Consider the following 18254-nt stretch of genomic DNA (forward strand, 5'->3'; position numbering starts at 1 on the left):
GCTCCGAAGTCGAAGCAATGGATCTCTTTCAGAACAAGCTAGCTGACATGAAAGGTCTTTTTATTTATACTTCCCCCCACCTTTTAGGGCATAACAAAACTAGCTGTGTTTGGTCCTTTTTCTAAATTCTTGTAGCACACATATGCCCAACCAGAAAATTGAGAAGATTTTGCTCACCGAAAGATCGATGCATGTTATTTTATTACCATTTCCTTTTTAATTTATTGATCAAGAACAGTCATCTCATTACCATCCACTTTCTGTGATATCTTTCGGTTGTCTCTCTCTGAATTATCCCACCACCCCCTTCCTATCTTATCGAACGTCGGCTCCAACTAAATTCTGTGTGTTTAAATTTGTGGTACACAAAGGGATCAGAACTATTCGTACTAACAACTTCTGCGTTAATGGCCTTATGTCAAATAGGAATGTGGAATATATCTCTCATCTCTCACTTTTCAAAGAGTTGGGCAAAAGTCATCTGCCACTTAATTAATTCTCTTTAGAGTAAGAAAGGTCCATTTCAAAATTTAAACAACTGTATGATTCTCTTACTACTAAAATATTAAGAATACATTTGGATGTTAAACTGAATTCAACTGAGTTGAATTTTTTATAAATGGTAATAAATTGAGTAGTGGAGGGAGTTATGTAAGGTCCATTTAAATTGAGTTTAAAGTGTGTTTCAATGTTAATATGAGTTTAATACTTTTTATGAAAAATTGAAAAAGGTTGTGGATTCCACATGTAAGAAAGTTTTGAGTTAGGATGTGTTTAGTAATTTGAGAGTTTGATATTTGGATGTTAGACTCAGCTTAAAATTAGTCTGAATTCAGCTGAGTTTGGGAACCAAACGCAACCTAAATGTATAATTTTCAATAGAAATGTTAGATACAGTTTTAGGATGTACAAGTTTCGCATAGTCTCTTAAAAAAATATAGAGTCCGTCATTAAAAAATGGTTTTTACCATGCAATCACAGATTTACCTATTTTTTTAAAAAGAGATCATCAGACTTCGCGTCTAGAAATGTAAATATCACTTTTCTTTTCAAAATTAATCTCACTTTTGTGAACTTTTAGCTTTGCAACAAAGAAATTCTAGATTAATGCAATGTATATCATGCTTAGCATATATAATCCCACTAATTAATGTAATTATTTTACGTACATCATACCTTTCCATTAGACTTGCAGACATAACCCGACCTTCTTAAATGTTAATTTATTGTATGTACGTTTAGAAAACGCAAGTTGCTTTAGATTGCATTTTTCAATTAATAGGTGAGGCCAGCTTGATGTATATATACAACTACTACAACACTTGCCATATACATAATTAATTGGTACGTGCAGCAAAATCTCTAAACTACTAATGATTATATATTTTCTAATATTTTAATTTTAAGTTATATTTTATTTGTCAAATTGTAAGCCCCTATATATACAAAAAACATATCGATCGAACTGCTATATTTTTCTTAAATTATAATCATTTAACCATCACAAGCATTGAGAATTTGAAAGAATAAAAAAAAAAAAAAAAAAGAAATGAGACCCATTATTTCTGTGTCATTGACTCAGATATTTTACTCATACATGTTGCAGTATACATCAATATGGCCCCCACCCTTATCTAATAAACTGATTTTTATATTATACACCCGATGAACACGCACAGAACATGGTTTGGACTCTTTGGACACCATGATTTTTGTATTTATTATTTATTCTTATGGACCTAAGAAAGAGAGAAAGGATAAGATATATGTATATATATACAAAATGTTTTAGGCATAAATAATTTTATAAAATTAAATTTATAAATTGGCGTGATCTATTATAATACGTAAGATTGTAAAATTAATTTTATTATATAATAAATATAATTTATTACATAAAATTACTTTAATTTATAAATTTATTATGTATAATTTGTTTGTGACAATAATAATTTATAATTAAATTTCTAACTTCCTATTATTAATAAATGGTCATCTAACAAACTCAAAGGCAAGTGTGAATCATACACACACCTATAAAAAAAATACTCATACATACACCTATAAAAAATAATATTCCGAGCTATATTTTATTTCTTCGTATAAAACAAAGTATAGGATAACAGGTCGGTCGTACGACATTTTCTCTCTCTCTCTGTGTTTTTTTTTTTGTTGAGTTCTCATCGAGGTTTCGAATGTGGAATCAGGTCCTTTAATTATTCAATAAAAAAGAGATCAAGATTGAAAATTCCTTTTAGGACCCCATGCTACAGTTGGCGTCATCAATTTTTATAGAACTGCATAACGTGAGTTTCAATTTCAGGACTACGGAAGGAAGCCTTCTTTCTAGTTTCTACAAGTCAAGACCTAGAGAGAGAGAGAGAGAGACAGAAGGGAATAATACTAGTTGAACTGAAAAAACCATAGCATGCAGTACTGAATCTTTCCCTAGCTCCTAGCCAAATCTTCCTCAAGATCTTGTCTATATATAAATATAGTCCAGTCCTTTTCTAGATCAAATTAAGCTTCCGATTCAAGTCTCTAGCTCTCGGTCCTTTTTGGTTGATGGCAATCTGTTCCAGTTCAGAGATCATAAAGCAAATAATGGAGAAGTTCTGTGGGAAGAGTAAAAAGAAGCAAGGTCCCCAGGTAGTTGAGAGCAAGAATATCAAAGGTACAGTTGTGTTAATGAAGAAAAACGTGTTGGACTTCCATGATATTAAAGCTTCATTGCTTGATCGGATTCACGAGTTGTTTGGCAAGGGCGTCTCCCTGCAGCTCATCAGTTCCATTCATCCCGACCCAGGTCATTCCTCTCTCTCTCTCTTAAAATTGTCTTTTTTGGGGGTAACTGAGTGTATTTATCAAGGTTCGTCTATGGAGGAAGACAAACGCACTTTTAAATCAAACCTTCAGGCATCAGATGCCTTCCTCTCCAAGTATCCTTTCTCATCCACTTGTTTCTGGCTAACCATCAGCTTTAATATAAAGAAAGTGTGGGTTTTATTATTATATAAAAAAAAATATCAACATCAAAACCAATTAAGTTTACTTGGAAAAATTAATTTTAAGTTCTTGGATTATAGCCTCATGTTATATTAATACGTCTAATTTAGGTAGACTCTGATCATATATATGTATCAACTGTAATATTACTGAGAAATTTCAATCTGGCAGCTTTTTGAACAACTTTCTAGCATTGTTTCTGAGTAATTAAGATGCAACGATAGAGATGGAAAGAGCTAATTAGGATCTAACATTTCTTGTTGGGTAATTGTTTAGCGAATGGATTAAGAGGGAAGCATGGCAAGGCGGCCTACTTGGAGAAATGGATCTCAACAATTACTCCATTAACAGCAGGAGAAACTGCATTCACTGTTACATTTGACTGGGACGAGTCCATGGGTGTTCCTGGGGCTTTAATCGTCAAAAACCACCACCACAGCCAGTTTTACCTTAAGACGATCACCTTGGAACATGTTCGTGGGCACGGTCGTGTGCATTTCGTCTGCAATTCTTGGGTTTACCCTGCACATCGTTACAAATACCACCGCGTCTTCTTCTCAAACAAGGTACGTAATTTTTGAGTTTGGTGGATTGATAGGGCCGGGTTTGGATATTGAATTGAGTTGAGATGATAAAATATTATTAGAATATTATTTTTTAATATTATTAATATTTTAAAATTTGAAAAAGTTAAATTGTTTATTATATTTTGTGTTGAAATTTGAAAAAATTGTAATAATGAGTTGAGATGTATTTAAGTTCCAAACGTACCAAAATGTGAAAGACTATGACTTTGTCCCTATAGACACACATTTTCTCCTCATAAAAAATCTAATATGAGAAGTGGGATAACTCCTTATAAAGATCAGGATAAGTTTGTTCACAAGCTATGTGAGACTTCTCAACATGCCCCCTCATGTGTGGGCCGGCATTTTTGATACTATCATCGTGGGTAGGTCGCAAGAGCCCTTCATCAGTCATAGGTTAATTTGGCTCTAATATCATATAGAGACACCTATTTTTTCCTATAAAAGGCCTAATAGGAAGAGAGAGATAACCAAAGTTTTAAAAATTGTTTTGTACCCGGTACAGATACTACCTGTATTTCGTACCGGCTTAAATACAGGCCATACTGGCCGGTACTGGCTGTTTCGGCCTGTACCAGCCTAAATTTCATCATGTACCGGCCGATATTTCGGCCTTCATTTTTTTTTTTCTATTTTTTCAAACTTCAAGTTTATTTTTTGACCCTCAATTTAGACTAGACTATTTATAATTTATATATATGTATGTATTTATATATAATTTATTCATATATAAACTATTATTTTAGAATATAATTGTTATATATATTTATATATATAATTTATTCATATATCGTCTATCCCGAAACGATACACGAAACGGTACCGGTATCGAAATATTTCGTTCCAATGCCTTGACCGGTACGCCATCCGGTACAGTATTCAAAATATTAGAGATAACTACTTATAAAGATCAGGATAAATTTATTCATAAGTCGTGTGTAACTTTTCAACAGTCCCTACCTGGGCGACCGAAGATTATCTAGAGGCAGGTCTTAGACTCTCTAATTAGGGTAAATTTTGAAAGTTGCCATGATATTATGGGTGTTTCGAGTTGGTGTCATCAGACTTGGCCCATCTGTGGGGTCTTTTCTCCAGGGATTGTTTTGTTCCTTCTGGCCCCAATTATTGCAAGTTTACTGCTCATCATTCTTCTTTCATCATGTTTGCCAAAAATTCCTATTCCACTGATTCTACAGCTAGATCAACAGCTTGTTTCAATCCTTTTTTTTTTTTAATCAAATAGGCTTAAAAGTTAATATTTGTACCAAAAGGCCTAATGGAAGCTTTGCCAAAAGGTCGGACCAAATAAATATAGAAATGAACTTTCGGATTTTTGTTTTTCTCTAAGAGGACTTATGTCAAGTGAAAATGCAGTAACAACAACTATATTACTTTTTTGCTAGACCTACCTTCCGTGTCAAACACCTGAGCTGTTAAGGAAGTACAGGGAAGAAGAGCTAGTAAATCTGCGAGGAAATGGATCAGGGGAGCTCAAGGAGTGGGACAGAGTTTATGACTATGCTTACTATAATGATTTGGGAAGTCCAGACAAAGGTCCAGACTATGTACGCCCTGTTCTTGGCGGATCAGAGGAGTATCCCTATCCCAGAAGAGGAAGAACTGGTCGAAAACCAACAAGAACTGGTTAGAATTTTAAATGTAGTCAATTTTCAGGTGTTAAGAGCTGCTATGACATTAAAAAGGAAAAAACTACTTTGTCTTCCCAAGCTTACCGCTCAATTTGACCGCTTGCTATTTTTTTTTTTTTTACTCAATGATTAAAGAAGTGATTTTAAATGTATTAAGATTTTTTTTATTTTTTTAAAATATTTAAATATATTAGAAAAAGAATTGAATAGCGGTTAGCTTGAGCAGGCAGAGTAGCCCGACTCTATCAAAATTGGTGGTTGCTCATTAATGCTTTCAGAATTTCAATGGCACAAAGCATATTATGATTGATCATGGTAACGATGATCTGTTTCTCATCGTAACAGATCCCAATTGTGAGAGCAGATTGCCACTGCTAAGTCTTGACATTTATGTTCCAAGAGATGAGCGGTTTGGCCACGTGAAATTCTCAGATTTTCTAGCCTATGCTCTCAAGTCCCTTGTTCAGATATTGCTCCCAGAGCTTAAATCTCTATGTGACAAAACCATTAACGAGTTTGACACCTTTGAAGATGTACTTAATCTCTATGAGGGGGGTGTCAAGCTGCCCAATGGACCTACACTGAGTAAAATAAGGGAGCGCATTCCTTGGGAGCTGTTGAGGGAACTCGTACGTAATGACGGTGAGCGATTCCTCAAATTCCCAATTCCCGACGTGATCAAAGGTATGCGTAAAGTTCCTCCCCGTTTCTCTTTGCAATATTTAATACTTCAAAGTCATAGACACTTCATTGTTTCTCGACTTGTCCAGTATAAATTACTAAGTTTTTATGGTATAATTGCAGAGGACAGGTCTGCTTGGAGGACAGATGAAGAGTTTGGACGAGAAATGCTCGCTGGAGTGAACCCTGTCATCATCAGCCGCCTCCGGGTAAAATAAGACACTGACTAGCTATCAAAGATGATGAATAATGTCAAATGCATTTTCTTTCTTTCTTTTTTTGGCTTCAGCTAGCATACTGAAATGCCTGTCCACAGGAATTTCCCCCAACCAGCGAGCTGGACCCTAAAGTGTTTGGGAATCAGAACAGTACAATAAGAGAAGAAGACATAGAGAAGAACCTCAATGGGCTCACTGTAGATCAAGTATTCATCATACTTTGTATATTTCCTTACTATATCTACGTATCAAACCAATATGACAACTAATTTTCTGTTCTCTTGTTTCAGGCAATAAAAAACAACAGGCTGTTTATATTAGATCATCATGATGCATTGATGCCATTCCTGACGAAAATAAACTCAACGACCACAAAGACCTATGCCACGAGAACGCTCCTTTTACTTCAAGATGATGGGACCTTGAAGCCACTGGCAATTGAGTTAAGCTTGCCACATTCACAAGGGGAGAATCACGGTGCAGTTAGCAAAGTTTTCACTCCTGCAGAAGAAGGTGTTGAAGGAACGGTGTGGCAGCTCGCCAAAGCCTACGCTGCTGTGAATGATTCTGGATACCATCAGCTTATTAGCCACTGGTACGATGCGTAAGAATAATACTGAATGGTAGCAGAAAGTAGAAGATTTGGTTCTAACCTAAATATTACATACCAAACTGCTTCTGATTATATTTTCAGGTTGAATACCCATGCCATCATAGAGCCTTTCGTGATTGCGACAAACAGACAGCTGAGTGTGCTTCACCCGATTCACAAGCTTTTGCAACCCCATTTCCGAGACACAATGAACATAAATGCCTTGGCACGGCAGATCCTCATCAATGCTGGTGGCGTGGTTGAGAGGACAGTCTTCCCGGCTAAATACGCCCTGGAAATGTCCGCTGTTTTATACAAGCACTGGGTGTTCACTGAACAGGCATTACCTGCTGATCTGCTCAAGAGGTCAGCATGCTTTGTTATTAAATAATAATTTCAATAGTTTTGAATCTTGATCTCTATTCTTTAACAAGAATAATTTTAATCCATTTTTTGCTTCTCTTTAGAGGAATCGCAGTTCCAGACTCAAGCTACCCACATGGCCTGAGACTTCTTATAGAGGATTATCCCTTCGCTGTTGATGGGCTGGAGATCTGGTCAGCAATTGAGAATTGGGTGAGTGAATATTGCTCTTTCTACTACCCAACAGATGAAATGGTCCAAGAAGATTCTGAACTCCAATTATGGTGGATGGAGATCCGTAATGAGGGTCATGGTGACAAGAAAGATGAGCCATGGTGGCCTGAGATTCAGACACGGGCGGAGCTTGTCCACTCCTGCACCATAATTATATGGGTGGCTTCGGCCCTCCATGCTGCTGTCAATTTCGGGCAATACCCTTATGCTGGCTACCTCCCTAATCGCCCAACGGTAAGCCGCCGCTTCATGCCTGAGCCAGGCACACCTGAGTATACCGAGCTTCAGTCAAACCCTGACGTAGCCTACCTGAAAACAATAACAGCCCAGTTCCAAACCCTCCTGGGTGTATCACTGATAGAAATTCTGTCCCGGCATTCATCTGATGAGATTTATCTTGGGCAGAGAGATACTCCTGAGTGGACTTCGGATGCCGAACCACTGGCAGCATTAGAGAGTTTTCAAAACAAGCTGATGGAAATCGAAAACAGGATTATAGAAATGAACAATGACAGTAGATGGAAGAATAGGGTTGGGCCAGTCAAGGTACCTTACACCTTGCTCTATCCTAATACCTCAGATTACTCTAGAGAAGGCGGCCTCACTGGCAAGGGAATTCCCAACAGCATCTCAATCTAGAAATCTTTTGGTTTGAAAGTAAAAATGGCTATTTTTGAAGCATTTACTTTCTAGTAAGTTGTGTTAAAGTGAGAGATTGTCGGAAATGTTTCTGTATCCTCAATTCTCTCTCTCTCTCTCTCTCTCTCTCTTCATCTAGCATTAATGCAGTCAAGTAGTTGTGCGTTGTGTTAACATTTAACAATGTCGTGATTGTATTGTGTGGAATATATGTGCAGATTTGCAGAAATTATCCCCAAATGTATATATTTTGAACCGTATAATGGTCGAAATTCATATGGGTAAAGTGCTCCAACGATTATGCAGGAGTGGACGCCATACTAACATAGGACCATAGTACCCATGAGACCATTTCATGTAATAGAGATGCCTACTAGAACCAGGCTTGTCGACGATATTGCACACCGAAGATCGATGTTATTTTACCAATTTTTTTAACTTCCCACTACCTCTTTACCATCCAAGCCTACATGGCTTTATTTTTTTTTTTTTTTCCTTCTCCCTTCCCAACTTTGCTCTATTCAAAATTTGACATGAAGTTGCGTGTCAGAAAGCTTTCTTAATTCGGGCTGAGTATGAACTCCCACCCCGCTGATGGCGAGCCATTATAAAGAGTGCCCTCTACTCTCTCTCTCTCTCTCTCTCTCTCTCTATATGTGTGAAGCCCCCTTTGCGTCGCTTTCTTCTTTCGGTGGCCTAAGTGATCATAGCCAATAACACCATAATCTATGAAGGACCAAAATTAATAATCAAGATTGTCTATCTAGGCACGGCCCGAGAAAAAGTTCTCCATGCCACACCACTAGTGAAAAGAAGCACCGGTGGCTTACCAACATAAGGGTAAAACTTTGGTCCTCCATATATCTTTATGATTTATGGTGTTGGGTTCTTTTAATTGCATTAATCATCAAAGTCAAAAACTTTGTTTGTAATCCATGATTATGTCAGTCAAAATGAGTATTTTTCATCTCAAAATCTTTCTTTCTACACGCAAGTTTAACTCATTCACACTCTTGCCAATATTGATAACCCATTCCAAAAATCCCTCAAAGAGATAACCAAAAAACAAGTCAACATTACACTACAGAAAGCACTAAAGAAATTGGGCCAAATTTGAGAGAAGAAGGCCGAAATCGAGTCTGCGATTGAGGTTGTGGTTTTGAATTTCAAAAGGAAAAAACTACTTTTTGAGGAAAGACTGTCAGAAGCTCAATCAAATCTCGGACAAAGCAGAGCAGAAGGCAGAGGGACGCATAAGGGAGAAGGAGAGGATAAAGGAAAAAAATTAAAGCCATGTAGGCTTGGGTAGTAAAGGAGTAGTGGAAAGTATTAAGGGGAAGTTTGCACGCTTAATGAATTGAAATGAGATGAGATTAGATTATAATTGAGATTTGAATAAAAAAAATTTAAAATATTATTTTTATTTTGTGATTTGAAAAAATTGAATTGTTTATTATATTTTATTTAAAAGTTTGGAAAAATTATAATAATTAAATAAGATGAGATTAGATGATTTTTGAATCTAAACTATGCTTAATTAGGATATCATTACCTTATTTTAATTGATCAAAAAACAGTCATGTCATTACCACATTCTGTGATACTACTAGACTTTCGGTTGCATCTAATTAGCCCATTCACGCCTGGCCTCCCCTTTGATTGAGCTGAACGGTAGAAAGCCTGAAACTAAATTCTGTGTCTTGATACTGACAACTTTTGCATGAATGGCCTTGTGTCAAATAAGAACGTGGAACCTCTCACTTTTAACGGAGCTAATCTAAGAGTGGGGAAGGATGCCCCCCCTTAAATTGACTACGAAAAGGGAGGATGTATTCTAGTTTTTATATATAAAGAGTTTTTTCTGCACACTTTTCATTTATTACTTAATTGCCTATGCAAAGTACGTATGAAATATTACTGCACAAAGGAAAAAAAACAAATCTCGGTTTTCTTCGAATTAGAACATAGCACTCATAATTGATCACATTTCATCTTTTGCCAAGTACTATTGCGTCTTTCTCTTTTAAAATTGAATAATTCAATTAGAGGAAAGATGTCCTCTATATATAGTACGTAGTATCTACAGTGCAAAATCTATGTATAAACCAAACAAGAAATCAAGTCAAATTAGTTTATAGATTTTATTTTTATCATAAAGGTTTAAAAAAAACCCTTGAAGTCGATTACTTCTTCAATCTTCACTATCAAATTAGAAAGGATTTGTCAAGTAGAGACACACAAAAAAAAAAAAAAAAAAATGAAAGAAAGAGTACAGGCTCTTTCCTTTGTCGTGAAGTGCTAAGATATTGCTGAGGACCGATCGGTACGTATCAAAAGCAGACATCCTAATTGGTCCAAGGCATATCACCTTATCCACACCAAATTCCCACCACGCATCCAAAATCCTACAAACTCTCCCCCCATACTGACATCCCCAACCTTATTGATCCCACACAACCATCATCCCCGTTATCAAGCAGCTTGCACCAACCATCATCCCCTTATCTCTAGCCCTTCATGGCCATGGCAACCCAAGCCTCCCTCTTCACCCCTCCCCTCTCAGCCTCAAAGTCCGGGGACCGTGTCACCGTGCCATGGAAACAATCCTCAACCCTCTCCTTCACCAGTCCCAAGCAACTTAAATTCTCTGTCTCCCAGCGCACAATCAAGGCAGCTGCTGGGGAAGCCGCCGAGGCACCCACCAAGGAAGCGCCGGTGGGATTCACTCCACCTGAGTTGGACCCAAGCACTCCCTCTCCGATTTTCGCCGGCAGCACTGGTGGCCTGCTGCGGAAGGCTCAAGTTGAAGAGTTTTATGTGATCACTTGGGACTCTCCCAAAGAACAAATCTTTGAGATGCCCACGGGAGGTGCAGCCATAATGAGGCAGGGTCCTAACCTGCTCAAACTGGCCAGGAAGGAGCAGTGCTTGGCTCTGGGGACTAGGCTGAGGTCTAAGTACAAGATCAAGTACCAGTTTTACAGGGTGTTCCCAAATGGGGAGGTCCAATATTTGCACCCAAAGGACGGTGTCTACCCTGAGAAGGTGAACCCCGGCCGTCAAGGTGTCGGAGTGAACTTCAGGTCAATTGGAAAGAATGTGAACCCGATCGAGGTCAAGTTCACCGGCAAGCAAGTGTATGACTTGTGAGGTGTTGGATTCTTATGTTGTTTGTGATGTATTTATTATTTACGTGACTGTACGTTGTTAATGTTTGAACCAACTTCATTTTGTTTTTCCCAAGCTGCTACATCAAAAGGGTATATGTTGTATTATTGTTTGTTTATGCTGTTAATTAGCTTAGATATATCAGTACCTGAGAAATAACCTAGAATTAATGTGACATCTGAAGACGCTACTGAAAATTGAGTTGAAATGGGATTTTCCTACGAAAAAATAAGACCAGATCGATGAACTCAATCCGTCCTCTTGAAAACTCCTTAACCAAGAGCTGCAACTTACATGGATCCTCAAATCATTAATTGTAGATAAATCTCGAAAAATCATTCTTGTACGATATGCTCCCACTATTGAAATTCATGACCTTGATTCTAATACCAGCTATCAACTCATTTAAAACCAATATTATTAGAAGAGACTCTCAAATCTTCTAGTCATTTGATATTGCACTCCTCAATTAAGACTATTTTAGAGTGATTCTAATACTTGGTTGTGGATCTTTTATATTTTCTCATATATATTTTTATGGTTGTGGATCTTTTATATTTTCTCATATATATTTTTAATTAATTTTATCTTGGAAAACCAAGTAGCTAGGTGCAAGGTTGTTCAATTTTGTTAAATATTTTCCACTTTACTCCTACGCTCAGAAATTGGTTAAAAAAAAAAAAAAAAGGACTTTGTCAGCTATCACAATTGCAAAAGGAAAAATTCTCCAATACCAGGCGACTGTCAAGTCCATGTGAAATAAATAAATAAATAAATAATTCTATTAAGCAGTTCTAATATGCCACACACTTGCTTATATTTTTTACCTTTTTTTTTTTTTTCGCATGTGCTGTAGGGTTACTAATAGCATTAGCATTAGCTTCGTCAAAATCATCTTCAAAATTTGATAAAAAGTACATATTTTTCTTAAGTCTAAAATCTCTCTAGTCATAATCCGATATTGAATTAGCTATTGAATTCATCAAAATAATAATATAATATTATTTTTTTAATAATAATATTTTTAATTTATTTTTTTCATATTTTACATTTTTTTTATAGGTAAAAAGAAATTTTATTGATCTACGTAAATAGGCAAAGCCCAAGTACACAGGAAGTATACAAGAAAAAGCCTAATTACAAACTACGTGCTACTAATAGTAGCATACAAAACATTAAGACTCGTTCCATCCCATACAATGGTAGAGGCCCAGAGCAACAAAGTATGAAAGAAGAAATCCCTAAAACTGTTTGGAGAGCGTTTCATATTTTACAATTACACTAATCATATATTAAGTAATATGTTACACTAACCATATTAGATATTTTAAGCAGGAAAAGATATCGAATCCCTCCGGTTATCTAAAAGATTTCTATCCGACTTAATTACAAGATTTACCTTAATTTTATCAAGAATATGTGGTGCATAATTAGCTTAATTTGATAAGTCCAATGTCAATGCTCTAAGCAGAAGAACTCCCTAATAATTCATAATATAAGTTTTGGGCCTATTAAGAAAAAATTACCCTTTTAGGATCTAATTTTTTTTTTTTTTTCAAATGATTTGTTTCGAGATTTGTACTGTTGCATTAAACAAGAGTATCCCATGCATATAACAAATGAGTTGCAAAGAGAGATGATCTTTCACATTCGTAAAAGAGTTTTTCTACTTAGCATCTTATATCACACACTTTCTATAGAAAATAAATAAAAAGATAAAAACAAAAAACAAATACATGATGCAGAGCTGGTGAGTAAAATTTTTCTTTTGTAAAATCCAGCCACAAGTCCTTATTTTCGTGATTTTTCCATGTGAAGAATTTTCTGGTGCAATTAGTTTTATTAAGCAGTTGGGCTTATGATTCTCTTAACAACTGAGATACGTTGATGATTGGGCTTTTGGGCCGATCCAAATCCCCTGAGGCCTCTAATCCTGATCCCAAATAATTGTTACTACAAATCCTTCCTAATGCTCTCGGTTAAAATAATTTTTAAAATGCCAAAGCACATGACATGGCCATATCAAACTAAAATAGTCTTAATGTATATTTAATGAAGGAAAAAGGATCATCGATGTTTTCCCCAACCACCATCATTTGCGACATATGCATATAAATAAAATAAACCAGAGCTATCACACACATATTAGCCATCTTTTCAAGACAACAAGACACGTCTCCAAACCCATATTTTTTAATTCACATTTCACACGACAAGTTGGTGGTGCACATCTTTTCCTGATGCCCTTTTATGCAACATCCAAGATAAGATCATCATCATAGCTTAAATTAATACTCTTCTCCAACATATCATGCTAACGTGTCGAATATTATTATTATTATTATTATTATTATTATTATTTTTAAGAAAGGAAAGCAGCATTATTGGTGTATTACATCCCTTAAATTTGGGTGAATATGCTTCATTATATGGACAACCCATTTGCATATATTATGAACACTAATGCGCATTTACATGTACATACATACATACATACATGTATATATCTACACATGATTACAATATATAGTTGTGGACAACAGGATCCAACCCAACACTTGAACAAGGTCTTGACCGTGAATCAATTAAGCACCAACGGCAGTGATTGCAAGAATGGAATCCATTTCGCTTTTCGTACGGCTGATCCTTTCATCACCACCATCCATTCCGCTTACCCAAATCTCAGGAATTGCATGTGCCAGGTCTTTGACATTCTCAACTGCATAATCGGCTTCTTTGCTTTTCACGGTCTTTCCGACCTTCACGCAAACAAAAAAGTGTAAATCGAATGAAACTCAATTCATAACTTTATTGGGAGGCACTACAGTCACCCAGAGGGATTCTCCGACAAGGCAAACTGTTCTTTTTTTTTTTTTTTTTTTTTTTTTAAATCTTTTGAATTTTTTTTCATATATTTTTTTTACGTTTACAAAAATATTTACAACATCAATAAAAAATATTTATTAATCACTAAACAAAAAAAAATTAAAAAATTAAAAAAAAAAACTAACAAGAAAAATGTCGAACCATTATCGGAATACCAAGCATTTCTCAAATTTATAATCAATCTGGGATTATTCTAATATTTAACTTGTTTTGAGATGGCGTCATTGTGTTTATGCTGAAGAACCCTCGTCGTATTTATTGCCAACCCTTTCATATGTTTTGGCTTCGTGTGAGACTTTGGTTGCAAGGATTAGACAGCCACTATTCCCTATCTTTCGGCCCCAAAATGAAGGCTTTAAATGTAAGGATGAAAAACACACGTTCTGCATTTGGACAGTGAATTTTTTTATTTTTTATTTTATTTCTTGAAAAGACAATGAATTGAGATGAAATAAAAATTGAATAAAATATTATTTTTAATATTATTATTATTATTTAAAAATTTAAAAAAATTTCATTTTTTATTATATTTTATGTAAAATTTAAAAAAAATTATAATAATAAAATGAAATAAAATAAAATACTCCTATTTTCTTAATTGTTTAGAGAAATGCTGGTCCACCAATTGTTTATAGCTGAATCTCCAAAGGCTTTCATGCATTATCAAGAAAACGACATGTTTCATTGGAAGAGAGAGAGTAAAGGTGGAAGAAGACAATCTAGACCATCGTACCGTGTCCGCGTACGCTAACAACCACTGATTTGATATAAAGTTAATTTAGTTAAAATGTCAAACAACGTGTAATTACCAGAACGGTTTGGAGACCCAAGGCTTTCCCGGCAGCGACGTTGCGAACGTTGTCGTCGAGAAACAACTGCAACAAAGAAGAACAAAAAAGAACGGCACGCGTTGCGTTTTGTTAAAAACACGTTCGCCTCACAACCATTGAACGACAAGGACTTCATTAATGGGAAAACCGTAGTCTGTTTCGCGGGCGTACCGTTCGACGGGGATCAACATCGGCAACATCCAGCGCGATCTTCATGGCGTCAATAGATGGCTTGAGAAGCACAGGGAACTCGTCGGGCCGGGTCGACTTAAAGAGGTTCGGGTTCATTGTCTCGAAGCATATGATTTGCTCAAAGCAGTCTTTTAATCCGAGCCGGTCCAAGACCTTAACCGCGTGATTCCTATCCGAGTTCGTGAAAATCTAAAATAGATTTAAAATACAAATTAGGATAAATTTAGTCAAAATCAAAATATTGAACGTGTGAGAATCAAGGTTTTCGGCGCATACGATTTTTCGTTGAGTAATGTTACGTAGGAGGTTTTGCAACTGAGAATCCGGTTTGATCAAATCATATGGCAATCTTCCGTGTACAAAACTGTTGTAAAACAGTCTGAAGTTAGCAGCCAGAAGTTTCTAAAAAGTGAAAATGTTTTGAATGTTCAAAAGGGTAATTAGTGGGATAAAGCACTACTAACCCATGGTAATCATCGGAGTCAATGTCATACCCCAAAACCTGCGACAAATACAAAAGTACAAAACAAGTAAATTTTAGGAAGAGCAAATTGTCACAGAGAAAGATAAAACAAAGTTTCTTTGTTTAGTATTTCTCAGTTTTTTTGGGGGCGAGAGTCTAAAGGGGGGTGAATTACCCGCAAGCCAGCAAGGGAGCTGCCGTATGTTTTGAAAAGCTCATATCGGAGATTTGAGGCCTTGTTCTCTGGGAATCCGCATTTCTCAACAAGATAATCTGCAGAAACAATCAGACACAAGAAATTTTCAATCTCTGTTTTTTTTTTAAGAAACGAAATAGCAGTGAAATATAGTAGAAGACGAATATAAGATTTCGCACCGTCAATATTTTTCCTGAGAGATTCGGCAAGTCCAATCTTGGAAGAGTATAGAGTGTCATCCAAATCTGTCTCAGAGAAAAGTTCAACACAATAAATAACCAGACATTTCAAAGGAAAAAGAAATTTCATATACAGAGAGAGAGAGAAATACCGAAGATAAGGCAGTCAAAAGGAGAGCTAGAATCCATGGCTTAAGAGAAGGTAGAGAAGCTAAGGGTGCTGTGAAACCGGAAACGAAGAAAACAAAGAAAGTTGAGCAGGAATGGAGGTTAGCTAAGAAAGTTGAGCAGAAATGGAGGGGCCTCAGACTCAGAGAAAGGTGGAGAAGAGAGGTATTTATAAGGGAGGTAAAGGCAATAGACGTGGACGGATAGGGACGTAGCTGACTCAGACAAGTCGATCTAATAGAAAAGCTTGTCTGCCGCCTCTATTTCACCGCTACGTATACCGAGCCGATAATTTATTTATTTATTTTTTATTTAATAGTTTAAGAAAAGAAGTGAAAATAATTTTAAATGTATTGATATATTTTTTTATTTTTTAAAAATATTTAATTTTTTTTATTTTTTAAAAATATTTAAATTTATTAAAAAATATGAAAAAAAAATTAAAAAAAAATCATAAAAATTAACTAACGGTATAAGTGAGCACGCTCATCGATCTAAAAAGTGAATTTATTCAAAAAATTTACACAAATTTTTATTATTTATACAAATTTCACATATATTTTTTTTTATTAAAAATTTAATATATAAATAATAAATAGAAGAATTGAATTAATTTAAAAAAAATAAATTTAAATTTTTTTTAATAAATATTAAAAAATTTATAAAAATATGATACCTAGAGATGGGAGAAATTGTGTAGTATTGCCAGATTTGTTAGCCGAGTAGATTGTCGGGTCCACACGCAATACCCAGTCAGAATTATTCTCATTGTCGATAATACCCTTCTGTTATAAAAATATAATTACTCTTTATCTAGAGATTTTATTAAGATCAATTTATAAACTCACGCCTCACGTATTATTTTGTAGTATGTTAAATTATATATTTATTTTTATTATAAAATAAATTTAATAAATTATATAAAATCACATCAATTTATAAATTATTTTTATAATTATAACACTTGTGATATAATTAACTCTTGACTTTTCACAATGCCTAAAGATGTACTTTTAACTAGTTTCAGGTCTCAAGTTAGGTTAATTTAAGATGACAGTTAGAAGTAACCGTGTTTTCTATTGCAATTAAAAAAACGTAGATCAATTATAGTTTTACCAACCTTAGTTTTGGTATGATTTTCTTTGAAAGTGGTGTTATTTAAGGAAATATAAACTAAATATTCGAATATGTACTCTTTTTTTAATTGATTTATTAATTCACAATTAATTGCTTTATACCGATTGGCCAAACACATTGTTCATAGTCAGTAAGAATTTTCTGATACATAAAAGATTAAAAAGAGAAAATATTACGGTGTCCACCGACTAATCACTCAGCTACGTATCCTTCCTACTTTTTCTTCATCTTTATCATTCTTTCTTTTTTTTTTTTCTTTTTCCTTCTTATTTTCTTCTCCTTTTTCTTCTTTCATTCTCGGTCTCGATTTAACAAAACCTAATCTATCTCATTCTTCTTTCTTTTCAGCGAAAGTGATTGATCTTTTTTTTTTTTTTTTTTCTTCCTAAAGGAAAGTGATTGATCTATATGTTAGGTTTTTTTTTTAATTCATTTTTCTTTTGATTTTATTAGAATCAGAATCTCAAGCATATGAACAAAGATCTTTGCATGTATTATCATCTTAAGGGTTAAAGTTTTAATCAAATTAGTATTCAACAGTCTTAAAACTTTTGAATTAATAGTTTGTGTCTTTAACAATTGGTATCAAAGTAAGGACTACGTCATGGGCTTAGGTCATGGAGGAGGCGACCTATAAGTTAGATTAAAATATATTGATACTTTGTATATGCATAGTATTAAATTATTGAATACTAATAGATGAGTGAAGTTGTCAAAAGAGAAAGGGTTACCACCGGATCAGTGTCAATAGAGTAGGTCACTGTGAACGTCGAATTCGAAAGCATGGTGGAATGTTATGATCATGAGGGTTAAAAGTTTAGCCAAATTAGTATCTAACAGTCTTAGAACTTTTGGATCAATGGTTAGATTTTTAACAACATGATTTTTTAAAAAAAAGTTGAAGGTTTTTGAGTTTTTTGTACTCTAATGTTAATTTTGGACGGATGTATAAATGAGTATCGCTATTATGTGACTTTAGTTATATCACTCATTTTATCACATTGACATGGTATAGTGTCCCGTGTTTTATTTAAAAAATAAAAAGTATATATTTAAAATAAAATAG

The 18254-nt window shown here is 34.9% G+C and overlaps 3 protein-coding genes across 3 annotated transcripts; 2 read left to right on the forward strand and 1 right to left on the reverse strand.

The window, feature by feature from the left end:
- The first annotated feature begins 2313 nt into the window (after positions 1-2313).
- On the forward strand, positions 2314-8198 carry LOC121235148 (probable linoleate 9S-lipoxygenase 5). Its single transcript, XM_041131423.1, has 9 exons — positions 2314-2806; positions 3283-3572; positions 4997-5237; positions 5588-5926; positions 6047-6132; positions 6240-6347; positions 6432-6736; positions 6836-7099; positions 7201-8198. Exons 1-9 carry the CDS (start codon positions 2566-2568, stop codon positions 7967-7969), a joined length of 2643 nt encoding a protein of 880 aa, XP_040987357.1. The 5' UTR covers positions 2314-2565; the 3' UTR covers positions 7970-8198.
- Positions 8199-10335: 2137 nt separating this feature from the next.
- LOC121267175 (photosystem I reaction center subunit II, chloroplastic-like) lies at positions 10336-11244 on the forward strand. The gene has a single exon (XM_041171038.1). The coding sequence runs from the start codon at positions 10487-10489 to the stop codon at positions 11117-11119; it is 633 nt and encodes a 210-aa protein (XP_041026972.1). The 5' UTR covers positions 10336-10486; the 3' UTR covers positions 11120-11244.
- A 2318-nt stretch (positions 11245-13562) lies between these two features.
- LOC121239665 lies at positions 13563-16213 on the reverse strand. The gene is made up of 8 exons (XM_041136941.1): positions 16036-16213; positions 15884-15949; positions 15684-15781; positions 15510-15547; positions 15322-15409; positions 15025-15234; positions 14833-14898; positions 13563-13896 (listed from the first exon to the last, which is right to left on the reverse strand). The coding sequence occupies exons 1-8, from the start codon at positions 16070-16072 to the stop codon at positions 13723-13725; spliced, it is 777 nt and encodes a 258-aa protein (XP_040992875.1). The 5' UTR covers positions 16073-16213; the 3' UTR covers positions 13563-13722.
- Between the last annotated feature and the right edge of the window lie 2041 nt (positions 16214-18254).

The sequence above is a fragment of the Juglans microcarpa x Juglans regia genome, chromosome 1D, assembly GCF_004785595.1.
Source record: "Juglans microcarpa x Juglans regia isolate MS1-56 chromosome 1D, Jm3101_v1.0, whole genome shotgun sequence".
NCBI lineage: Eukaryota > Viridiplantae > Streptophyta > Magnoliopsida > Fagales > Juglandaceae > Juglans > Juglans microcarpa x Juglans regia.